The 21,701-nt window shown below is 38.4% G+C and overlaps 1 protein-coding gene across 3 annotated transcripts; it reads right to left on the bottom strand.

Annotated features, from left to right (window-relative positions):
* Positions 1 to 508: 508 nt before the first annotated feature.
* Positions 509 to 20,705, bottom strand: LOC131792695 (MAM and LDL-receptor class A domain-containing protein 1). Of its 3 annotated transcripts, none has more exons than XM_066162705.1 (17): positions 20,609 to 20,705; positions 14,762 to 14,977; positions 11,540 to 11,674; positions 10,751 to 10,995; positions 10,134 to 10,284; positions 9,627 to 9,761; positions 9,256 to 9,503; positions 8,642 to 8,762; positions 8,029 to 8,157; positions 6,964 to 7,217; positions 5,880 to 6,045; positions 5,418 to 5,546; positions 4,094 to 4,341; positions 3,379 to 3,511; positions 2,931 to 3,062; positions 2,014 to 2,270; positions 509 to 1,706 (listed from the first exon to the last, which is right to left on the bottom strand). In XM_066162705.1, the coding sequence occupies exons 2-17, from the start codon at positions 14,922 to 14,924 to the stop codon at positions 1,572 to 1,574; spliced, it is 2,781 nt and encodes a 926-aa protein (XP_066018802.1). In that variant the 5' UTR covers positions 14,925 to 14,977; positions 20,609 to 20,705; the 3' UTR covers positions 509 to 1,571. The 3 variants fall into 3 exon arrangements, with proteins under 3 accessions (XP_066018802.1, XP_058966092.2, XP_066018801.1); XM_059110109.2 differs by lacking the exon at positions 20,609 to 20,705 and adding an exon at positions 20,467 to 20,526; XM_066162704.1 differs by lacking the exon at positions 20,609 to 20,705 and adding an exon at positions 15,446 to 15,482.
* Between the last annotated feature and the right edge of the window lie 996 nt (positions 20,706 to 21,701).

Here is a 21,701-nt window from a genome sequence, read left to right as displayed (position 1 = left end):
AGATGTAAACGATTACGATTTGTATTTCCGGATTGGGCTAACAGTTATGCTCTAGAAGATTCTAAATTGTCGGACTTTTACCGAAAATGTCAAAGCGCATTCCTTGTTTAAAGTAAATAAAAAGGTGATTACCTTTTAAGGTAATTACGGATCAGACAAGTGCTCAAATTAATTCGAGGACAGATTATCATCTTAACTTTTCGAAGCCACTACAGAATGCAACATCAAACATCCATTGAAACAGGAAAATCCTGAGTCTTTCAAGTTTTTTGAGAGTAGGGTGATTTTAATTTTTATAACTTTTATCCCTACCTTTGATTAACCTTTGCAATTTCATTCCTAAAATTAATTGGAAGGATCACTGAAAATTGATATCAAGCCCTTTAGCTATGTCTCCTTCCTCTATCTGAATCGTTAATCTTATCTCACACAGCACGAGTCAAAGACCATCCCCAAATTGGCACGCTGTTTGCATTGAACATCGTTAAAAAAAAAAAAAATTACTCGACAGGAGGCATATTTTATTACTTTAATGGTCATGCATCGCATGATTTTTGGAACCTATGAATGCATCTTAAAAGATGTTAAGTAGAGGCACCTTTGAAGTTTCTTTTCTGTAAATTATTTAAAATTGTTCTACTTACTGAAGAACAAAAGGAAATAAAAAATTAGCCAATTTCGATATTTCTTTCTTTACAAATGTATTATTCATAGACTCCTCATAAAGAGGTCGTAGAATCTGTCTTGTGCAACTTCTATTTCATTTGCTGCGACATCTTCAGCTGATATAAGGAATTTTGAATAAAGAGTATTTCAAATTCCTACCGATTTCAATCCAAGAAGTGATAACTTCAGGATAAACGAAATTTAATCATTAAAACAATAAATTTTCAGCCAAGAGTTCGTCTGCAGTGCCATGTGTCACGCTTCAATAGGTAACGTCACACAATGTAACGCGAGAATCAGCTGTTGAACAAGAGAAGCTCACCAGCCGCTCATCAAACAATATATCTGGTCTTAACTAAATTGCTAAATAATTTTGACTCAGGATCTCTCTTGATTGAATAAAACCACTGTTAGTTTCTAGAAAATTTCTAAAAGTTTCTAAAAACCTTTTACCACTTTATACAGGCAAATAGTAGTGCTATGTCGCCATTGTAAATTGTAATCCGTCATCCGAGCAGGAAGTGACAGTTTATTTTGCATTGCTTAATACGGCTCAAAAGGCAGCGCACTTTACACTTGCGAAGCTAAGTAATCGTAGAAATTGAGCATTGAAGTTGTCCTTCGAAAAATTTTGCCTTTTACGAAACAACAACAGTAACAAGAAACGATCAACCAGAAGAACTACAAAAATTGAATTAAAAAAAGCAACAACAAACAAATAAATATCTCAAAACAATAATAGAACACCTTCAAAATCATCCACAACACGAGCGGAATACCGTATATATATTAATAATGCAAAATGTAGGTAATCAAACTGTCAGCAATGCTTTGTTCTGAAGTCATTTGTGATGGGACAGTTGGTCAGAAGAAGTTCTTTCTCATCGGCGCGGATCGCATAATTGTTATTTGCTGTTTCCCGATTTATTCCCTGCTTTCACCATTCGTACTTGCTTTCCACAGAAGCCCTTGTTAAAGCCAACCTCGTCGATCGCAATGTCGCCTCGAAAGTTTCGACCCCTTACAGCTTCGATGATTAACTGAATGGGAAGGAAGTTGGAATTAGGAATTAGTAAAAGCGAAAATCAAAGGAAATCACAACGGATTCGGAGAATTCATTTTCTCTGAAAAAAAAAATTTATCTGAGACGCGCGTCAGCCAAGTGTAGCCTACTAAACATTGCGCTGTGAAATGAAGAAAGCTGATTTTGACCCAAAAATGTGGCCGAAACGTTTCATTTCAACTTGCTGCCATCAGTTTTTAATTATACTCTAAATTTCAGCGTTTTGCTATAGCCAATTCGTACGCTCAAATTAATGACGGAGATATTTGTAACTTGCATCTTACCTTATATTGGCTACCTCCTTTAATACCAATTTTAGCTTTTTTCCAGTCGTCTCCCTGGTTTCCATTACTGTTCCATAGCAAGGCAGGTAGGATTCCTTTTCCCAGCTCCTGTTTATACACAGACAGGCTGTCTATATCTTTGCCTGACATGTGGTAAGCAAAGAGCAGACAGCGGTCCTCTCCAGAACCATATATTGTCAACATGGCTTTGTCGCCAGCCCTTCGAGGAGAGGAGGACTCGATAAAAGCGTACTTTCCTAGCATTAATAAAACGCAAATATACTTTAAGTTGGAGTCTTTTCCTCGAGTTTTAGGTGAGGATTTAAAGAATTCACAAAGCCGAATCGATGACTAAACCCCTTCACTCTCAAGAAATCATTTATAATTCTCTCTACTCCTTAATTGCCATACAATCTCCTATTCAATTGGTGATATTTTTTATTTTCATAACTTGTCTACTTGAGTTTTTTATGATATTTTAGAGAGAAATTCCGTCTTGGTACTCGTGAGAGTTAAGGGTTACAAATTTGCATCGGTTTTTGTATAGGTAATAACATGATTTCGAGTACAATTTGGTGGAAATAAGCACGATTAATTTTTCAAAGACAACAAAATTAAACGAGCCCGCAGGGCAAGAGCAATTTTTTAGTCTCAAAAAAATGAACGGGTGCTTATCACACCAAATTGCAAGAGAAATCATGTCATTACTTTTTAATAATGTACATGAAAAAATATCGCAGAAAGTCAAGACAGACGAAATTTTGAAAGTGTGTGCGCGCGCGCTATTTATAATTTGCTCTCGTGTTAGAGCTTTGCAATCGTGTTACATGAGAATGCACTCGTTTTAAACCAATCAGAAGCGCGTAATTTTTTCATGCACATTATTACCATAGAAATATCAAGTGCGCCAAAATTACCTGATCCGCCAAATCCAGTTAGTGGCCCAGTGCCCTTCGAGGGTGTCTCACCCTCAGTGATTGACCAATCAAACTGGTCCTCATTTCCCTCGTTTCTCCACTGGCAAAAACCTGAGTCGAAGGAACACACTCCTGGGGAAAAGAATAACCGACACTTTTTTCAAACCTTTTTGCTGTACTTACAGAAAGAGAACCTCTTTCCGGGAGGTCAAATTTCCGATTGTGCTCCGACTGTTTCTAGATGGCTTGAAATGTCACTTTTTGTTTCTTTTTGGTCAGCTGTTTATGCTGGTTTGAAAATTTTCGATTTTCTCTCGCGGTGAGGTAGGAACATAGCTACCGAGTAGACGTTTTTTTTTCCTATTTAAGAATGAAACAAACCTCGATCCGTCAATCCAAGTTTAAGTCAATCTAGGTAACACCTTGGTATGCAACGCAGAGTTCTCACCTAATGCTAGATGGCTGTCCGCTTGGATTTCTTCTTCACTGACTCTTACCACGCATCTCCCTGGTGTAAATGTTATAGAGTCCACTGCTATGTCCCCTTCGAAAGTTGAACCTCGTACACCCTCAATGAAAACCTGCAGAGAAACAAACAGAACAGGCTTAGGTCCCCGAAAGGGGATTGAACTATGCATGTGCTAGAAGACACAGGAAGGAGACATGGCTAAAAGGTTTCATTTAAATTTCCATTGACACTTGCAATCAATTCAAGGAAGGAAATAACAAAGGTTAATCAGAGGTACTGTTAAATGTGGTAAAACTTAACGTCACCCTTTTCAGAAAAAACCTCAAAGATCCAGGATTTTCCTGTTCCAGTGGATGTTTGGTCTTACAATCTATAGTGGCCTCGACAAGTTAAGAAGATAATCTGTCTTCAAATTTATTTGAGCACTTGTCTGATCCGTAATTTCCATAAAAGGTGTCACCTTTTAATTTACTTTAAACATTTGGAATGTGCTTTGACAGTTTCGGTAAAAGTCTGACAATTTAGAATCTTCTGGAACATAACTGTTAGCCTAATCCGGAAATACAAATCGTGATCGTTTCCATCTGGTCGGAAAGACAAGCGGCGCTTTCTACAATCAAGAGATCAGTTATATACCCATACACCCATACACTTGACTTCAGTGAAAGACATCTCCTAGACATCTTAAACTTACCCTATAAAATCTCCCGAACAAATTAAATTGTGCATTCTTCCAGTCTTCCCCTTGGTCTCCGACTCGGTACCAAACCACTCTCGGTGTGGAGTCTTTTCTTTTGATTTGATAAACCCTAAGAGTACCGATTCCAGACCCCAACATGTGGTACTTGAACTGTACGCATTGGGTTCCAGCCATGTATCCGCTTAGCAGCTTGGCCTTTTCACCACTTTTTTGCAGAGAGGCTTCTAGATAAATATACCAACCTTCGATATAATAAGAAAATTGAAATAAGAATAATGATGATAATGATGACAACGACAAAGCCAATGACAAAGCAGACGACAATTATAATAGCAATGATACTGAAGGTGACAACAGTAAGAAGAAGGATATGCATGGAGACAGGGATATTGGGCAAAAGGAGAGCGTTTGATCTTCCATTGGTATGAAAGCTCTTTAATTCTTTACACCCTAACATCGGTCTGCATATCCTCCACACTTTTGTCTGTGTATTTCCTAGGATGCCGACGAGGATGTCCAACAGTCAAGAGCTTCTTCAGACGGCGATCCTTTCATTTATTCTCATGACGTTAATGTGTGATTCAGGGGTGATGATGTAAGGAGAAATTAGATGCTAGTCACTCTTGGAGGTCAAGGGTTAAAGCTGAGAAATTGTCTTAACGTAGAACCAGGCAACAAATTATGGAGCCTGACGACAGAGCTGAATAACGTCTGCCACTATTTTTTACACTCCAAAAACTTTGTACACCTCCTAATTATTTTCAAAAATTAATTTTCTCCTTACAAACACTTGAAATAGGAAAATACCTTCAGTGACATCAAAATTTCTTGGTTTTAAACGCCAGCCCCTTTTTTACCTGCAAATTTTGTTTAATTTTAAACCTCGTACGCTTGAGCTCGCGTTATTGACCGCACACCTGTGACGTATGTTATTCAGCTCTGCTGAGCCCGACATGATTTTGCGAAAAAGGTATTTGATGACTTAGTCTGATGGTTTGCAAGGAGGAAGCCGGGTCTTAAGGTTCTATTCCTGGAGAAAAACTCAGCCCTCACATCGCCCCTGTACCTCGGGAATAGCTAGGAGTGGGCACCATTGAGGCGAACTGATGGGAGTCTGTTGCATCACGAGTAGTTCTGGAATCTGATCATTTGATTAAAATTGTCAAGCCACTTTGGTTTCAAATTTGGTAACAGTGAAAAGCCCAGTCATAAAGTCAGTCCTCATATAACACTTCAACATGAACCTAAGCCTAGGTAATTTTTTTTGGAAATCTACGAAGCGCTCTTTCGCCACAGAGGAAAAATATTTCGTACTCACCATCTCCGTCCGCATCGGAAGTGGGCCCAGTGTTCTGAGTCATCGTATCCCCACTGTTTATCAGCCAATCAAAGTCATCGTTGTTATCGTTTATCCAGGAACAGAAATGTCCCTTGAATGAACAATCATCTGGCAAAGCAAAAGTCAGTTGAGTAAAATAAGACATTTTTCACTTCTTTGTTGCTTTTATCCTTGAGGTGGCGCAAGATCAGTTTCAACTATATCCTGACACTTCTCTTCGTATTTACCTCAAGCTAATGTGTGTTGATATGGAGCGGATAGAAAATCAATTGAAGTTTACTAGCACACACAAAAAACATTCAACAACAACCCAAATTTGGGGCATCAAGTTGGGGTCGTATGTATGAATAAGTGAATAAGTAGGTAAGTAAGTAAGAAAGAAACTGACGTAATATTATGAAAGGTTGCATTTTAAAAAAATAAAGAGAGATTTTTCCTTACTTTCAACCAATAAATGTGCCGGAAGGGTCGGTGTAGTTGCGGACGTCGTTGACGTTGTAGCAGCAGTGATAGCACGTTGGAATGGAGGACAAGCACCTTTCGTGAACTCGATTTTGTCAATGGCTATGTCACTTCTCCATACACCAATAACCGCTTCGATTTGTATCTAAAAGAATTTCATTTATTTGACAACTGTGAGCTAAGATTATTCGTTTAGGTTTCTGCCTTTACTTACTAAAGCGTATGTGACAGTAAATTAGTAAGTATTATCGTTTTCTCGTAATCCTCATTGCTACACATTGAGGATCAAACATATCAGGTTATTCAAAGAAGGCTTCACCCTTCAAACAGCGCTGAGGAAAATACAAGGGGCATGGATGTCAACGATCAAGAAACAAAGCAAATGAAAAGAAACAACTTTTGGCGTCGTTTCTATGATGACAAGGGACAGACAAGATTGGTTGGCTTCAATACTGTGATGTGAATGGTTGATGTAAATAATGATGTAAACAACATGAATTTGTATATATCACACAAGTAAACAGAGCTCTTCGCTCTTCTGATTGGTTAGTTCGGAGGTAAAAAGCAAGAACTAATCACCTCCGGGAGGTCGCAGAGACAAAATCGCGCGTCAAGAGTTTAATTTCCGACCATTTTTTGGTATATTGAAAGAAATAATTTTTTTCTTTTTTTGAGGTATATAATGAAACAAAACTATTCACCTCAGCGTCGGAGAAAGTGGTGGTTATTTACCTCCGCTTTGGTGAAGAGTGTTAATTATATATGCATTTTGGTTGGTTCCATCCTATGATCTATCAGAGGAGAGACGCATTGAAGACGTCGCATTTTTTTTTGCCTTTTTTGCTATGTAAAACATAGGTTTTAGGTTGCCGTGGGTCTGTTCGGTAATACATCACGGACGACGTCAAAAGGCGATAGGAACATCAGTGACACACTCATGTGCCACATTCTTGTTCTGCCGCCTCTTAAGGTCATCTGTGACCTATTACTGAACCGATGCATGGCAACATGAAATAAATTTGTTTAAGAAGTTAACTCTGTGTGCAAAAGTTCAAGACCTTACCATATACGACGTTGAGTTACAAGGAAGAGTTATTCGTGCTTCGTGCCACTTGTCACCTTGGTTTCCATAGCGACGCCATAACCGGCCCCTCATTATTCCGTCGCCCACACGATAAACAGAGAGCGAACCCATATCTTGACCAAACATATAATATCTAAAGCGCATGCACTGAAGGCCCTTCAATAAACCGCTGGTCAGGATTGCTCTGTCAGCGAATCGTCTGGGCTCTGATGATTCCACATAAAGGTACTGACCTTTGAGGAAGAAAATATAATGTAAAACAAAGGGTAAAAAATGATGTGCTGTGAAAGAGGTAAGTTTTAGTTATCTTTTAATCTCATTCACTGCCGTTTTAAGGGTTCGTTGCGCAGCACGCCTTTCATTTGCCTTTCCCCTTTTTTCAATTTCATTTTTCCTTTTTCAAAATCACCCTCAGCCTCTTACAGTAACCAGAATAATTTTCAAGTGAACGAAGTCACAAAACTAGGCAAATGAAGTAAAAAAATTATAGTATAATTTAATGAATTTGCTTAATAATAATCTAAACAAAAATAATAAAATCTAGAAAACTGCTCGTTTAAGAAATAAGACGAAACAAATCTGGTGCCATAAAGGACAAAATTGGTACAACTACAAAGATACGAGCGCACCCTAAAATAAAGTTTTCAGAGTCATTTAAACCTTTAAAGCTGCCCATCTTTATGCAGATAAGATGATAATCCTTCGCGGATAATTTGATCGAGCAAATTATGTAGGGCGCTGTGTCAACTCTTATCTAATCCAGGATTAAGCAGCTTTACATTAACTCGGGACCGAAGGCAACTCCTTTGGCCAACTTATTTATAGTAACCTCCCCTAACTATATGCCATTAGATGCTATCTCAACTTGAATTTTTTCGGTCCATTTGACAAGCCAAGTAAGAAGTGTACTCCTTCTTGTATGGTCTCAGAGGGTTTGTTAGATTCCCGTTTATTAGCACAAAGTTCCTAAGCACTCAAAAAGACATGCATGATTTTAATGTCAATATGAAGACGTTACGGGGTCACAATACCAAGGCATCTAACCTTCTCCTTCATAACCAGCAGTTGGACCTGTTTCTTCGCTTGGAGTCCCTCCCTCTATCAGCTGCCAATCAAAGTCATCATTGGGATCATTTATCCATTTACACAATCCTTCATCAAATGTGCAGTTACCTGGGGAAATGACGGTATAATTTCCGTATGTTTTGAGCGCACAAGGCAACAAGGATCTAAGGTCTATTACGATTAGGTTGAATCAAACGTTCAGATGTCTGAGCTAAGGCCTCGCCAGTACTTGCGTATACTCCCGAGGGTATAGAGGTAAAATGAGAACTCGGTGTCTTTCCCAAGACTAAAGGATCAGGCTCAAGACCGGCCTTTCACGCGCAAACTATCGGGCCAACTAATTAAATGAGTTAGGTGAATATTTTTGACGCAAAATCGAGCAGGGCTCCATCATTTGTTCCGTTAATTAAACGAAGTTTCTGCTTTTAATCGTATCTGTGACATTGCCTTTTCTAAGGTGCACGATCCTGGAAAATCCGATCACGATACACATGTTGATTAACAACACACGCAAATAAATTCCGATAGCGTTCCACGCAAGATGAACAGTTATGTTACTTTTTTGCTGTTTGTTCGGTTTGCTTTGACTCACCAATCAACCCAGCATCGAATGAATCTTGTTTCAACTGACAACAGGTTCCTTTGCTAAAGAAAATGTCGTCCACAGCAAGATCAGAAAGATAAGAAGGACCCACAACGCCTTCAATAATAATCTGCAATTTAAATTTGAAGGATCATGTTAGTACTAGAGGTTAGCCACGATTTCTATCGCCTATAATCTAACCTAACCAATGTTTACGCTTTCGCGTAAGATATTCTTTACTCGGACTAAATGTTTTCGGTAAAGTTTACCTATAGATATTTCAGTGAAGTTCGATGACTTCACAGGTTGCTTTCTGAAGCTACTCATCTATTTCAGTCGGTTTGGCCCGCGCTATTGTCACTGGAAGAGAACACAAGCGACACGCGCGTGAACAAGCAGAACACGCGAGTATATTGCGTACGATTCACGTGTGCCAATGTGAATCACTAATTTGCGTTCCTTTCTCAATCGAACTTCTTAGCACTGTCTTACAGCTTAGGGAGCCGAAGTTCCAACTCAATGATATGTGAAAAATTTTTAAGCCTTCTGAATTCAAAGACTGAATTTCTCTACCTCGCTGGCAAGAACTTCTTATCTTAGAGGATAACAAAATATTAGAGCACCTGGTAACAAGCTCCTCCGATATCAACTAAAGCCTCGTGCCAATCTGGTCCCTGATGTCCCGACATAGTCCACAAAAGATCGTCACTACGCACACCTTCTCTCTTGTAAACACTCAGCTTGCCCATGCGATCCCCATACATGCTGTAAAAGAACTGAAGGCACATTCTTCCGCAAATGCGTGGGCCCATCAGCAGCGCCCTGTCTCCATATCTCTGGGGTGCAGACCCCTCAATAAATATATATGCGCCTGATGACAAACAAATTATAAGTTTGGATTAGATATGCGATTCAACGATCATGTGGTCACACTAAGCAGGCTAAAGTCTTCGTAGAATTCTTAATGATACAATAAAATATGAAACCAATTCACCATCGTATCCGGTGTGATCTTTCTCTGGACCAGTGTCTACTGTTCCTGTAGCTCCACTGTTTAAAGTCCAGTCGAATTCATCACCAAGGGGCAGATTGATCCATTCACAAAACCCACCATCAAAGTCGCACGTCCCTAAATACAATTACGTACGAATAAACGTTAAACACCCATTCAGAATGACATTGAGTCACCCAAGCCAACTCCGCTATATTCAGTGATTTAGTCAATCATAAAATCTATCCGTTGTATATCGGAGTGTCAGTACGTGGTTCGCACGTAGTGTCTTTTCGTCAGTCAAGTGGTCAATCAGTCAGTTAGTCAGTTAGTTGGTCCAACACCCAGTCAGTTAGTCAGTTAGGCAGTTGGTAACTCACATAGGTGAGTAAATAAGTGGGTGGTCTTCTGTAAGTCAGTCAGCCGATCAGTTAGTCTAACTGTCATTTTTTAGTAGAAACTCAGTCAGTTACCCGCTGGCCAGTAGCTGATAATAATCAAATACAATACCTGTCTCTCCTCTTTTCATATCTGAGTGCACCGTCAAGTTGCGAGGCAAATAATTAAGTTCCTTTCCATCACAAGTTCCATTGACAAACGTTATTTCATCCAAGGCAATATCACCCTGATAGGACTTGCCCACTCTGGCAGCAAATATAATCTGCGGGAAAATAATTTATGATCAGTCTAGAAGCCAGAGATTGACTTGAAAGAACACTGTAAACTTCTCCCATGACCTGCAATGTTTTCAGTTTCCTTTCAGCATAACTGGAAATATCATGAGCTAAAGCAAAGAAAGGCTCTTCCTTCTTTCTTTTTAAGACGTAACGCGACCACTCCCTCCTCCCCCCCCCCCCCCTCTCCGTTCCATGCCCACAAGCTTACGCTTTTCGTGCTCGAATAGGAGGAAACTGAAAAGACTGGTACGTAAGCTACCTGTGACGTAGCAATCTTTGGAGACAAGAGCACGAAACATGGCCTCACCCGATAAAAAAGACATTCCTGGTTATCAATCATAACTTCCCCTAAGGCCTAAGTTGTTTCAACGACTCTTGCTGAAAAAAACACTCAGCACATCAGTCAGATGTTCCGCACATACAAGTATAAACTGTTTCATTTTCTCTTACTGTGTAATTGTTGCCGAAGACTGTGACGTTGCTGTACCTCCAGGTATTTCCTTGGTTTTTATATCGGCCCCAGACAAAATTCTCCATCCCATCCTCCTTTAGGTAGATTTGTAGATCTGCTATGTGTCTTCCATACATGTGGTAGAAAAAACGCATGCACATTATACCGGAAAACGGACCTCCAAGGAGACGAGCAGTCTCACCAGCTTTCCTCGGCCATGACGCCTCGGCGTAGATATAGAAGCCTGGGACACAAAAGTCTTACGGGTTAGTTTTATGACGAAACTACGTTCAGGTGGAACTTGACGTAAAAGCACTATATAGAGAAAATGTATGGGCGGATAAAATTTCACAAAAACACAACAGCAATGGCAGAATCATACCAACTTTTAAAGAGAACAGGAAACAGATGTTAGTTAAATCACGCGAGGCAAGCCGTACTTTGAAAAAAAATTGAGAAATTCAAAGTCGGTTCAGCGAGAAGTGCAAAAGTTTATGATTGGGGATGGCTGATGTAAGGGTGATCTTGGATAAAAAGATACGAAAAATGCAGAAAAAAGTACTTATAAAACTTACTCTTCATACATTTTGGGATAAGAGAACTAACATAAAAACTTTATTGCCTCGCGTTTTCCCGCGCTTTTGAAATACCCTACTTGTGTTATCATCGGCTCTTTGTGTTATTTTCCTTTGCATTGATGGGTTGTTGCAATTAGTTTGGTTTTTCGCCAACGACACGTAAGAAAAAGCCATCCAATATCTCCATGAGTGATGATTGCAGAGTCCTACCTTCTCCAGAGCGATCTTTCCTAGGTCCGGTATTGCTACTTGGTGTTCTCGATTTCAGCCGAATCCAATCAAAGTCATCTCCACTTGTTTCATTCGTCCAGTTACAAAAATCCAAGTCAAAATCACATCCTCCATCTTTTGCAAAGTCAATGAGAAAAAAATAAAGAATTAATTTATGGTTCGAGTATCATTCATAATCCAATTAGTCTTTGCTGTCCCTAAGCATTCTCTGTTTTGATTTATCTTTACTTCTGTGCTGTTATTTGAAGTACGTTAAAGCATGATAAACAACATGTATCAACCCAATAAAAGGGCCGATGATTTACTCCTTTAAATTCTCTTTTTAAACCTTTCATTCCCAAGATCTCATTGGTAATTCTCCTTACTGTCTGCCACATAGTTCTTGTAATGTTAGTTTTGAGAATTTGGTATTGGATCAACCAATAATCCCCTAATTAATATTTATTCTCATCACTTGTCTGCTTGATATTGCATTGATATTGTAAAGAGAAATTCTGTCTTGGTCACTCATGGGAGTTAAAAGGTTAAAGCAGTTCACGTTTATACTTTTGTTAAACTTACAGGATGTCGCAAAAAGTCAAAAATAATAACATCAGACCATACGTATGTAGAGGAATTTGCTTAACAATCAAGAGCTTCCTTCTTCGGCGAGAATTTCTTCCCCTCTCGTAATCTTGGTGTTTGATTCAGCTGTAATACTGTAAGGAGGAATTCTTAAGGATCCGAGGAGAAATGAAGAGGCCGTTGAAAACATAAAACACAATGATCCATATGTTAAAACGACATTATACCTTTCCCTGAAACTCACAATTTTTATCGAAAGATTCTATTGACCAAAATTTGAAAGCTTTTTAAAGAGTTTGTAATTGAAAACTTTAAATAAACTAAATGGCTCACAGGAACTAGTCTATTGAAGATGCGAGCGTGAGAGCGCAAATTGGCTTGATTTAAAAACAATTTAGTAGACATGAAGCTGAAAGGTTGTTACACCTAAACTTTAAAAATAAAATAATTTTGACAATTTTTTAACTAAGTGCTCTTAATCAACAAATCTGGAGAAATGTGCCAGGCCAAATTCTTGACCGCTCGGGTCACTTGAATCAGAATATAAGTACTTTAGGGAAAGTTGCCAATGTTAAGAAAACTGATTGTTAAACCGTCCTTGGGACATAAAGTACTGAAAATCTTACAACTGATTTAATAATGACTTTACAAAGTTGCGATTTGAAAAACACTCCTCTTTCAGAAAATCATTTTGACATAAACGAATCATTAGTTTAAGTCGATTTACGGTTTAGTTTCAATGTTCTTTTCTACGGTGTGCCAACAAAAAATGCCATTAACATTTTTTTCTAAATGATTTCTGCCTGTGATGAAATGCTGAGGAAAGCTATGCACGAGGGTTATTGTAAATACTTTTATGTTTGTTACTAATTAAAAGTAACCCAAAACCTATTTGACGTGTTCCGAGCTTAAACGACTAAAAGCTTAGGGAAATGTTACAATGCGGCTAACATCTGCTTTAGATAGAAAGGTTTTGCAGCGAACAGCATGAGTTGTAAACATTGTACTTTGGTAGCGGTATTTACGTAATTACACTGTCGTACTCTCAGGAAACGTATTTCAAACACATACACACATATGCAGTACTGATTAACAAGGTGTTAAAATCTCCTTTTTGATGGTAAAATAATTATTATGGAGGACTTAAAGAGGTGTAAAAAATTATCCTCAACTCAAGTTACGAGCTCGCGCGTCCTTAAGGTTCCGAACACAGCTCGGTCTGTCGTCATAAAATATGTTATGGGTACAATCTTAAAGCCACATATCACATAAAACATGTAACACTCTTTGTGGTGCAATTACCGCCAATTGGCCAAAAAAGATGGGAATTCTGATGTGGCTCCCTGCCTTTCACTTATGACAAATGTAATGATTTCTCCAAATGCATCCTTTTTTTTTTTGGCCGTTGGCCTGTTTTGGCTTAACTATTTCCCTCCTGAAATAATACAAATCCCGTTGAAATAATCTTTGGGTTTTATCTGATGATGCCGTTGTAATACTAAATAGATCCAGAACGGCTAGCTGAACTTAATATTTTATGTGAACCAAGAGAGTTTAAGTTAAATTTGTTGGATAAAGGTTAGACTTAAACAAAAAGTGTCATTATGAAAATTGACTGCAAAACTTAACACCACCAACTGAAAACGAAATTATTGACGAAAACGCCTAACTACTGACCAAACACGATAATCTTCCTTTCCGTGGGTAAATTGTTTTTAATCACGCCAATTCGCGTGAGATATTTCTCACGCTCTCATCTTCAATAGACTAGTTCCTGTGCGCCATTTTATTTATTTAAAGTTTTCAATTACAAATTCTCTAGAAAGCTTTAAAATTTTGGTCAATAGAATCGTTCGATAAAAATTCTGAGAGTCGCTTTTAGAAAAGGCAAGAGCTGGTCCAGGCCGCTATCTAAGATTGGCCATAAGCTCCCTACCACACGTCTACAATCCATCTTTCATGGAATTCGATGCTAAAATTCACTCGCGTTACGTGGTTTTTACCTTTTAACGGAAGATCAATTATGTCTCACATTTATTGTAAACTAAACCGGACATGTGTTTGTTCACACGAGGAGTTCTTTTAACCATCAAGGAAGCCGGAAGGTCTTAAGTGCCCCAGCAGTAAGACAAATTGCATTCACTTTCTTCATATATTGATATTTTGCTGTTTTCGTAATGTGTACGGTGTTAGTGAGTCATTTGTTCTTCATAATACATCAAACGAAAGATTGACCGATGATAGTCATGGCAGAAGTCTTAGTGTTCGAGTGCGTAAAATTGACAGAGTTGTCTTAAAGAAAACAAGGTATCGATTTGCGGAGATTTCTTAAAAAGTTACTTCTTCATACAGCTATTTGTGGTAAATTGGGTTTTGTAATAAAGATTCGTAGAACAGAAGGATTTGAAGCCGTTTGTACTTAAAACATACTGTGCGCATTATGAAAATTATCTTAATCCCGTGACGCTATTAGTGATTGCTTGCGACATTTTGTAGCATATAACGTATCAACGTTAAGGGCCTCTAAAAGGAACAAGTAAAGAAATAAATGCGTTAACTTTTCCGTTAATACATCAAAAATACATGGCATTTCTAGGGACGTCAGTTCTATCACAAAACTTGACCATGCTACTTTACCTAAAATTGCTTCTCTGTGCATCTTGTGGATTGGCGTCGTTTCATTGGAAGGGTTCGTCGTATTTTTGCTTTCTGTGGAGATTCTGAAGCCAAAAACACCATTATTTGCCAGAAGAGTGAAGGCAATCGCGAAGAATATCGTCTTGTAGGTCGAGACCTTCATGTTGAACGCTGCGTCTAACTCACTGACCAGGATCTCTCTGCGAAACGCTTCCTCTGTAAATGTCAACAATTGATAATCCTTTCCTCAGATTCTCCTCTTGCGAAAACATAAATACAAGAGTATGGTCTGGAATGTAGATTAAGAGTGATTGATAAGCAGTAGGCGGTGTCACGGCTAGGAGTTTCAATCATCAAACTGGAGCACTGCAAAAGCCTACAGATTATATTCAGGTTAACTTATTCCCTCTCTGTGAGGTGTTTATTTAACCCGAGACGTCTGCTGCCCAAATACTAATAAATCAATTCAAATCCTTCAACAAATGCCGCTTTTCAAGTTGTGCCACGTGCTGTATGCGCGCGTGAGAATTCGGCAAACCATGCAGTTATATTTTTAACCCTTTCCCAATCCCCAATATTTAATATCAATTCTCCGCTCTGTTTGTTAAACAAAATCTAAAATTTTAGCTCTGAGAATTTCGTGTTACATCAAACGTTGTCGTGTAGTTCCTATTTTTCTTTAACCTTTCTGCTCGAAATTGTATCGACAATGGAAAGAAGAATTCCTCTTTGGTCAATTCTGGCGATTAACAGGTCGAAGGTCTTAAGGCTCTCTCTATTTACGTCATACTCTTTCTTAAAATGTATGGAATGCCCTCCCGAAAGGGCTAAAATAGAAATAAGACTGGCAAATCGACAAAATGTTAAGAAGTTTGGATCATCATCGAAAAGGAATTAACCCACCAACGCTGGTAGATTTTGTTGCTCCGTTCATTGTGATCATTTCATTATTAAATCAAGTTTGCAAGGAGCCTAAGATAAGCGCAATTGTCTTGACCTACTCATGCTAGATTCTTCTTTTATGTTATTTTTTTCTTTTTTATCTTCAAATATTTTTTTTGTCTTGTTTTTGTTCAAGAGATAAAAAACGTGACTTAGCGATCCTTATCAGATTATTATCGTGTCAGGTAACATGCATTAGACGTTAACCTTGTCTATCACTAATTAAGTGCATATAGTTTATAATAAGCAGTATTTTGATATGGGGCGCGACATAACATTGGACCATCTCGGTAGTAGCAATTTGTTATCCGAACGCCCGCCTCACCGATCATACTGCGCTGCACGAAAGAATAACAACAGTTACTTGTACATCATTTCTCAGCCGGAAGTGAAGTTATTGTAATGCTTAATCCTCTTCTTTTCAATCAACGAGGTGCATAACCTGGCTTAAGTCATTTTAGATTCACACGACGCCAAAAAAGCATCTTGTTTGGTACAATAAGCTACTCTAGCCACGTTCTCATCATCTTGAATACAGACAAGATAACTTCTCCTATTGATATAGAGCCGTCTATTGAGTAAAACGATTTTATCAATTATTTTATTCTTCAGAGAACCAGTTGTGCACTTCTTCTTCTTCTTCTTCTTAAAAAAAACACTTTCCAGTATTTTGTAAGATACGATTTTGTGAAAGACTCAGTATTCATTCTTGACCATAAGCCAATTTTGGGATTTAGGGAAGTTATCACGGGAACTTACTGGTTAGCTAAAATCTAAGTAGCATCTTTGAATACACAAACAGATTTTAAGCCTCAAATGTAATAACGTCTGACAGCAGTTTCGCAGACAGAAACAATCAGAAAATTAAAAAAAATTGAGAAACTCTACGGGAAAGTCGACCCTTTCGCTGTAAGAAATATAATGTTCCGCTCCAGGTCACAAAAAAAAAAATGGGCAATTGGGTTACCTTTGCATTTCCGTTGTACTCTGCTTAACCGCGCGGTCTAGCGTCGTGTTGTTGGAGGCAACTCTATGCAAGATGGTTAACCATCTCAGAAATTATCGACTAATTTCGAAACCAATTCATCCTATAAATTTATCGTAAATTCAATTAAAATGTTTGTTTTTTTAAACAAATCCCATTGGAGCATAATGAGGTAATTACCTCATACTATTAATCTCGATTTTTCGGTTTATTTTAGGTATCTTGATTTGCAACTGACATTTTCTTCCTTTTTTAAAGTTTTCTTTGTCTTTAAGAGAGTTAAGGATCTTCATTACGCATTGGACCACGAAGCTGATGCTTCAGTTGCGTTTTTAAATGGTTACTTTGACACTTGCAGAAGTGAACATAATTCAAATAAATTATTCTACCAACAATTAATGGAACTCAGACATGAACATCAGCCGGAGAGCTTTGCCTAGACAACGCACCAAATTTTCCGTCTAATTTCATAGGAAAATGTAAGGAAATTAGAAAAGAAAATTAGTAATCGAATCTTGAGAGTTTTAAAAAGGGTCAAGAGAAAATGACGGTTTTAGGGTCAATTTTTGCCGTAGCTATACAAGAGGGTATAATGGTGGCGGGGCTGGGGAAGACTTTGAAGGTTGACGATCAATTTGTCTTGGATCTTAATGGTTGACAGATTAGTTGACATTGTTAGTATGAAAATTTTTTTAGTACATCATACTTTTTGTATCTTGTACTGACGAAATGAGGTTAAATGTATTTCTTAGAAAGGTACTTTTAGCAATTACTAATAAATAAATTTCGGTTCCTGATATCATGGGTTCAAATTTCTCCTGCAGAAGACAAAGATGTCAGATGACTTGTCACGATCGTGAGCAAAAATTATAATCGCTTTGCGTGGGACAAGAAAACAATTTGACTCCCCCATAAGGAATTGAACCCCAAACCTTCGGATTCCATGCTCTGAAAACATCGTATTATTCCTTGTGTAAGCAAAAGGAATAAGGAAGCTGGTAAACTTTAAGACCTTACTCCTCAAGAACTGAGCATAGTATGGGAAAGATAATAGTAATACTCTTCTCGAGGCTCATCTTGCATATCCTAATACATAGTTCTGTCACACAACATGCGGATTTGTTATATATAGACGTAAGTCTTCGCTTTTCAAGTTTGACGTGGTGAATAAAGCTTATAGACTCTGTACGATCAAGTCGTGCTCCCCAGATATGCCGCCAACTTCGGGACTTAGTCGAAAATAGCGAAAAATAAAATTTAAAAAAACATATAGAACCGAAAAACCGCCGGAAATTTTTATCGAAAGCGAAAACTGCATACAACACTTCTTTGAAAAATGCGTTGAGAGACGTTATGAGGCTCATTGAAAAATATTTTCCGATCTCTTGGCAGCAGAGTAATGGCACGTGTTTGTGGTAAAGGTGATTAATTTCCAAACAGAAATCGGAAACCAGAAGGGAAATACCAAAAATCATATCCGGATACCAATTACGAAAAAGCCCTAGAAATTTTTCCAAAACCCTACGGCCGAAAAAGAGAAAAACCGCAAAACCGATTTCCGGTGCTCAAACCGAGACCCGATACTAATTAAAAAAGATAAAAAGCGAAAATCCCAACTTCCTCTCCGAAACTGACTGGCGCTTTTGTTTTCGCTAACACGAAGAGTGGCGAAGCCGCGAAAGGCTTGAGACGGAAAATGATCTTTTTTCCAATCGCAGCTTCGTTCATTCTGCATCTAGAGGAGGAATTAAATGCCCGACTTTTAACTTAAAATATATTTATGGAGGAAAAAAACGGAAGACTTAAAATTACTTTAATCGTTATGAATCCAATAACTTAAACACATATAGGAGACAAAGAAACACAGAACTGGAGCGAGGTTAGCTATTTTTCACACGTATCTCAAACGTTGTAAGGTTTCCAAATGCAACCCTTTTCCCATAAACATCCATTATCGTACTATGTACCAACAACGTAATAATTGTTCTGTAAAGAGATTATTGTAATAAGAAAAACAAAACAAAACAAAACAAAGCAAAATGAAGGGAAGGTGTCTGTGCTTTACTGAATTATATGTGGGTGTTGTTAGCAATGCTCTCCTGGATGCAGATTGATTTTGTTGCAAATCCGTATATAAATTTAATTATTGGATTCTCTACGTCTAGAGATAAAGTGCCAATTGTAAAGAGGCATCTGTTTATTTGGTCAAATTTTATTCCGAGCGTGACTTTGTCCTCACTTCCATTGAACAGAAACTTAAAAATGAAATAAAATGGGGAAAAAAGGAATTAAAAAAAAAACCAGTAACGAGTTGATGGTAACTGTGGTCAATTGCATTTAAAGCCATGTGGTGACGGCAGCGGCATTCGACTTGTATCTAGTCCTGCTCAAATTGAACGTGCCATTTTGTTAAAAAAAATTCGAACATCAAAGCGGCAATTAGCTGTTGATGAAAGCACTTTCAAATGCAAACTGATCAGTGCACGTCGACTGGTTCAGTTAATTGCTATCGCTCTATTTTGCCATATGATATTTCAAGTGTAAATTGCTTCAACATGCAACGCCCCTTTTGTTGTTCTGACGAACGTTATTTGGTAATCATCATCATTATTCGGCAATCAGTACTATCTTTTTCGCTGATTTCTCCTCGATTCACGCACAACTCAAAATGGTATGACGTAGGGATGCAGCCATAGCCAATGTGATTTCATGACCCAACATCACTGCCAAAAGTATCTTGTGCGAAAAAGGGATGGTAAATTTTGAGGTCAATCATCCTAAAAAAAAAAATGTCATTCTTACAGCCACGATCGTGCATGGAACAGAGAAAACATGATTTAAATCATTCCAGCAGTAGAGGTTTTTATTGCATGGTTGTTGCCAGTTTAGTAAGGGCGTTTGCCGTTTTGGTATGAAGAGCGTTTGCAGTCCTGAGTTAACAGCACACGCATTCTTCTTGCATCTAATTTTAGGCACGTTTAACGCGCCATTTCTTGAGGCTAATATCCTTATGAAGCTTAGATCAAAGGGGGAAACGGCTGCAGACGTCAATCTTTTCAAACACAAACCTTATCAGTGCACGTGCATGGGTTTTGTTAAAGTAATTGCACTGAACAGACTAGCAACGTACAATCACGATCGTGCATGGAGTAAAGAAAACATGATTTGAATCATTCCAGCAGTAGAGGTTACATTGCATGGTTGTTGCCAGTTTCAAGTAAGGGCGTTTGCTGTTTTGGTATCGAAAACGTTTGCAGTCCTGAGGTAACGGCACGTGCGTTCTTCTTGCATCTAATTTTGGGCACGTTTAACGTGCCATTCTTGAAGTGAACATCTTCATGAAGCTTAGATCAAAGTGAGAAACAGCTGTAGATGACAATCTTTTTAAATGCAAACCTTATCAGTGTACGAACATGGGTTTTGTTAACGTTATCACACTAAACTGACTAGCTTCAGCTCGGATGCACGTTGTTATACGTAATAATTCAATGACAATTCAGCACACAAAAGAGAACTGCGTGCATTTTCTGTGCCTCTGCTGTAACTCTGACGAAGTAAGAAGCAGTAAAACTAATATTTTTGGTCGGCGTTGAGAACATTGGCTTTCGAACATCTGAACATTAATCGTTCTAAAATAAGTTAAGAACACAGCGCTCCGAAATTTTGGAGGACGGAAAATGGGGAAAAGGGAGAATCTATGTCACCGAGATGCCGCGAGTGCCTACACCTAAAATCAACTATATCCTCGATTCACTCTTATATGTAAATATATACATACGTTCCAAAACTGGTGCCCTTTCCTCGAAAATGTCTGGAAACGGTCTTTACTCAATGGATGTCTCAGAAGATTTCAAGAGTTGCAGAGGTTAGACTGATTTATCAGTCAAGTTAAAGAATTACGTAACGTAACAACAAAATACCTTTCGTTCCAAGTTTGAAGATAAAGACATCATATCGGTAGCGATAAATATGTAGAGGTAACCTTTTATGCTTTTGGTTTTCACATGGTATATGAACATTGGTGAGCGTGAGTCCTCAAAGGCAAGGAAAGGGGGTAAGCACTCTTCAGAAATTGCTGAAAGGGATCTCCAAATCCTGATCCTATTTCAGACCAAAGTATATCACTTTCCACTCCCATTTTAAGACGAAGCATCATAAATCCATACCCTTTACAGACCTGCTGGCATCAAAGTCGAGGGTGACCGATAAAGAACGTCCATGCGGTACCGACACGTGCGTTTACCTTGTGTCTTATCCTTGGCACGTTGAACGTGCCTTTTTTTTTTTTTTCTTTTTTCTTTTTTTTCACTTCTCCTTATTATCTGCCCGAGACTTTAGGATTAAAAGGGCAAAGATATTTTTATGAGAATTATTTTAAATAAAAACTTCTCACTGCACGTGGGTGGGTTTGGTTCATCGCCATCCCTAGTTGGATATGAGACTTTCTCAAAGGCAATAGAGGAGGGCCTGATCTTCAAATATAGCGCAATGATTCCTTCCAACCATTATAAGGAGAACTCGATAGTGTGCCCGGAGTATGCTAGGTTCGAAAGTGACAAGCTTCCTGCAAACTGCTAGGATCGGCGCTGTCGGAAGCATTGTATATGTGAATAGATAAAGGGCAATGGTCGATCGAAGTTCGATCATTCACTGATGAAAATCGTCATGAGGAAAGTTGTCTTTTTGTCTTGTCTCGAGGATGGGCCAAGGAAAACGTTCTGAGTACCTTTGAGGAATTGAACCTCAGAGATTCGGATTCCGCGCTCATAATGTTTCAAGCCTTCTGTATACTGCTTGGATGGTCAATTTTGGGTTCGGAGTCGAATAAAGAAACAAATAATCTGTTTGGCCTCGATGGTGGCAAGAAATTTTGCTTCCTTAGCCTTAGTTACGTTTCCAACCGTGAGGTATACTTCCACGTGCGTTCGTCTTGCGTAAACCTTAGGCACGTTTATCGTGCCTTTCTCCTCAATTTAATATCTGGAGGATGCCTCGTAGAGATCAAAGGGGCAA

The sequence above is a fragment of the Pocillopora verrucosa genome, chromosome 2, assembly GCF_036669915.1.
Source record: "Pocillopora verrucosa isolate sample1 chromosome 2, ASM3666991v2, whole genome shotgun sequence".
In the NCBI taxonomy this organism is placed as follows: domain Eukaryota; kingdom Metazoa; phylum Cnidaria; class Anthozoa; order Scleractinia; family Pocilloporidae; genus Pocillopora; species Pocillopora verrucosa.
This window is presented reverse-complemented; position numbering and strand designations above follow the sequence as displayed.

Bases quoted from the DNA above. Each gene is read 5' to 3' on its own strand.
- LOC131792695 (XM_066162705.1), bottom strand. From the start codon at position 14,924: ATGAAGGTCTCGACCTACAAGACGATATTCTTCGCGATTGCCTTCACT. The intron at 11,675-14,761 runs GTAAAGTAGCAT...ACTTTGCAAAAG, and splicing joins GCACAGAGAAGCAATTTTAG to ATGGAGGATGTGATTTTGAC. The intron at 8,158-8,641 runs GTGAGTCAAAGC...TCATTTCCCCAG, and splicing joins ATTCGATGCTGGGTTGATTG to GTAACTGCACATTTGATGAA.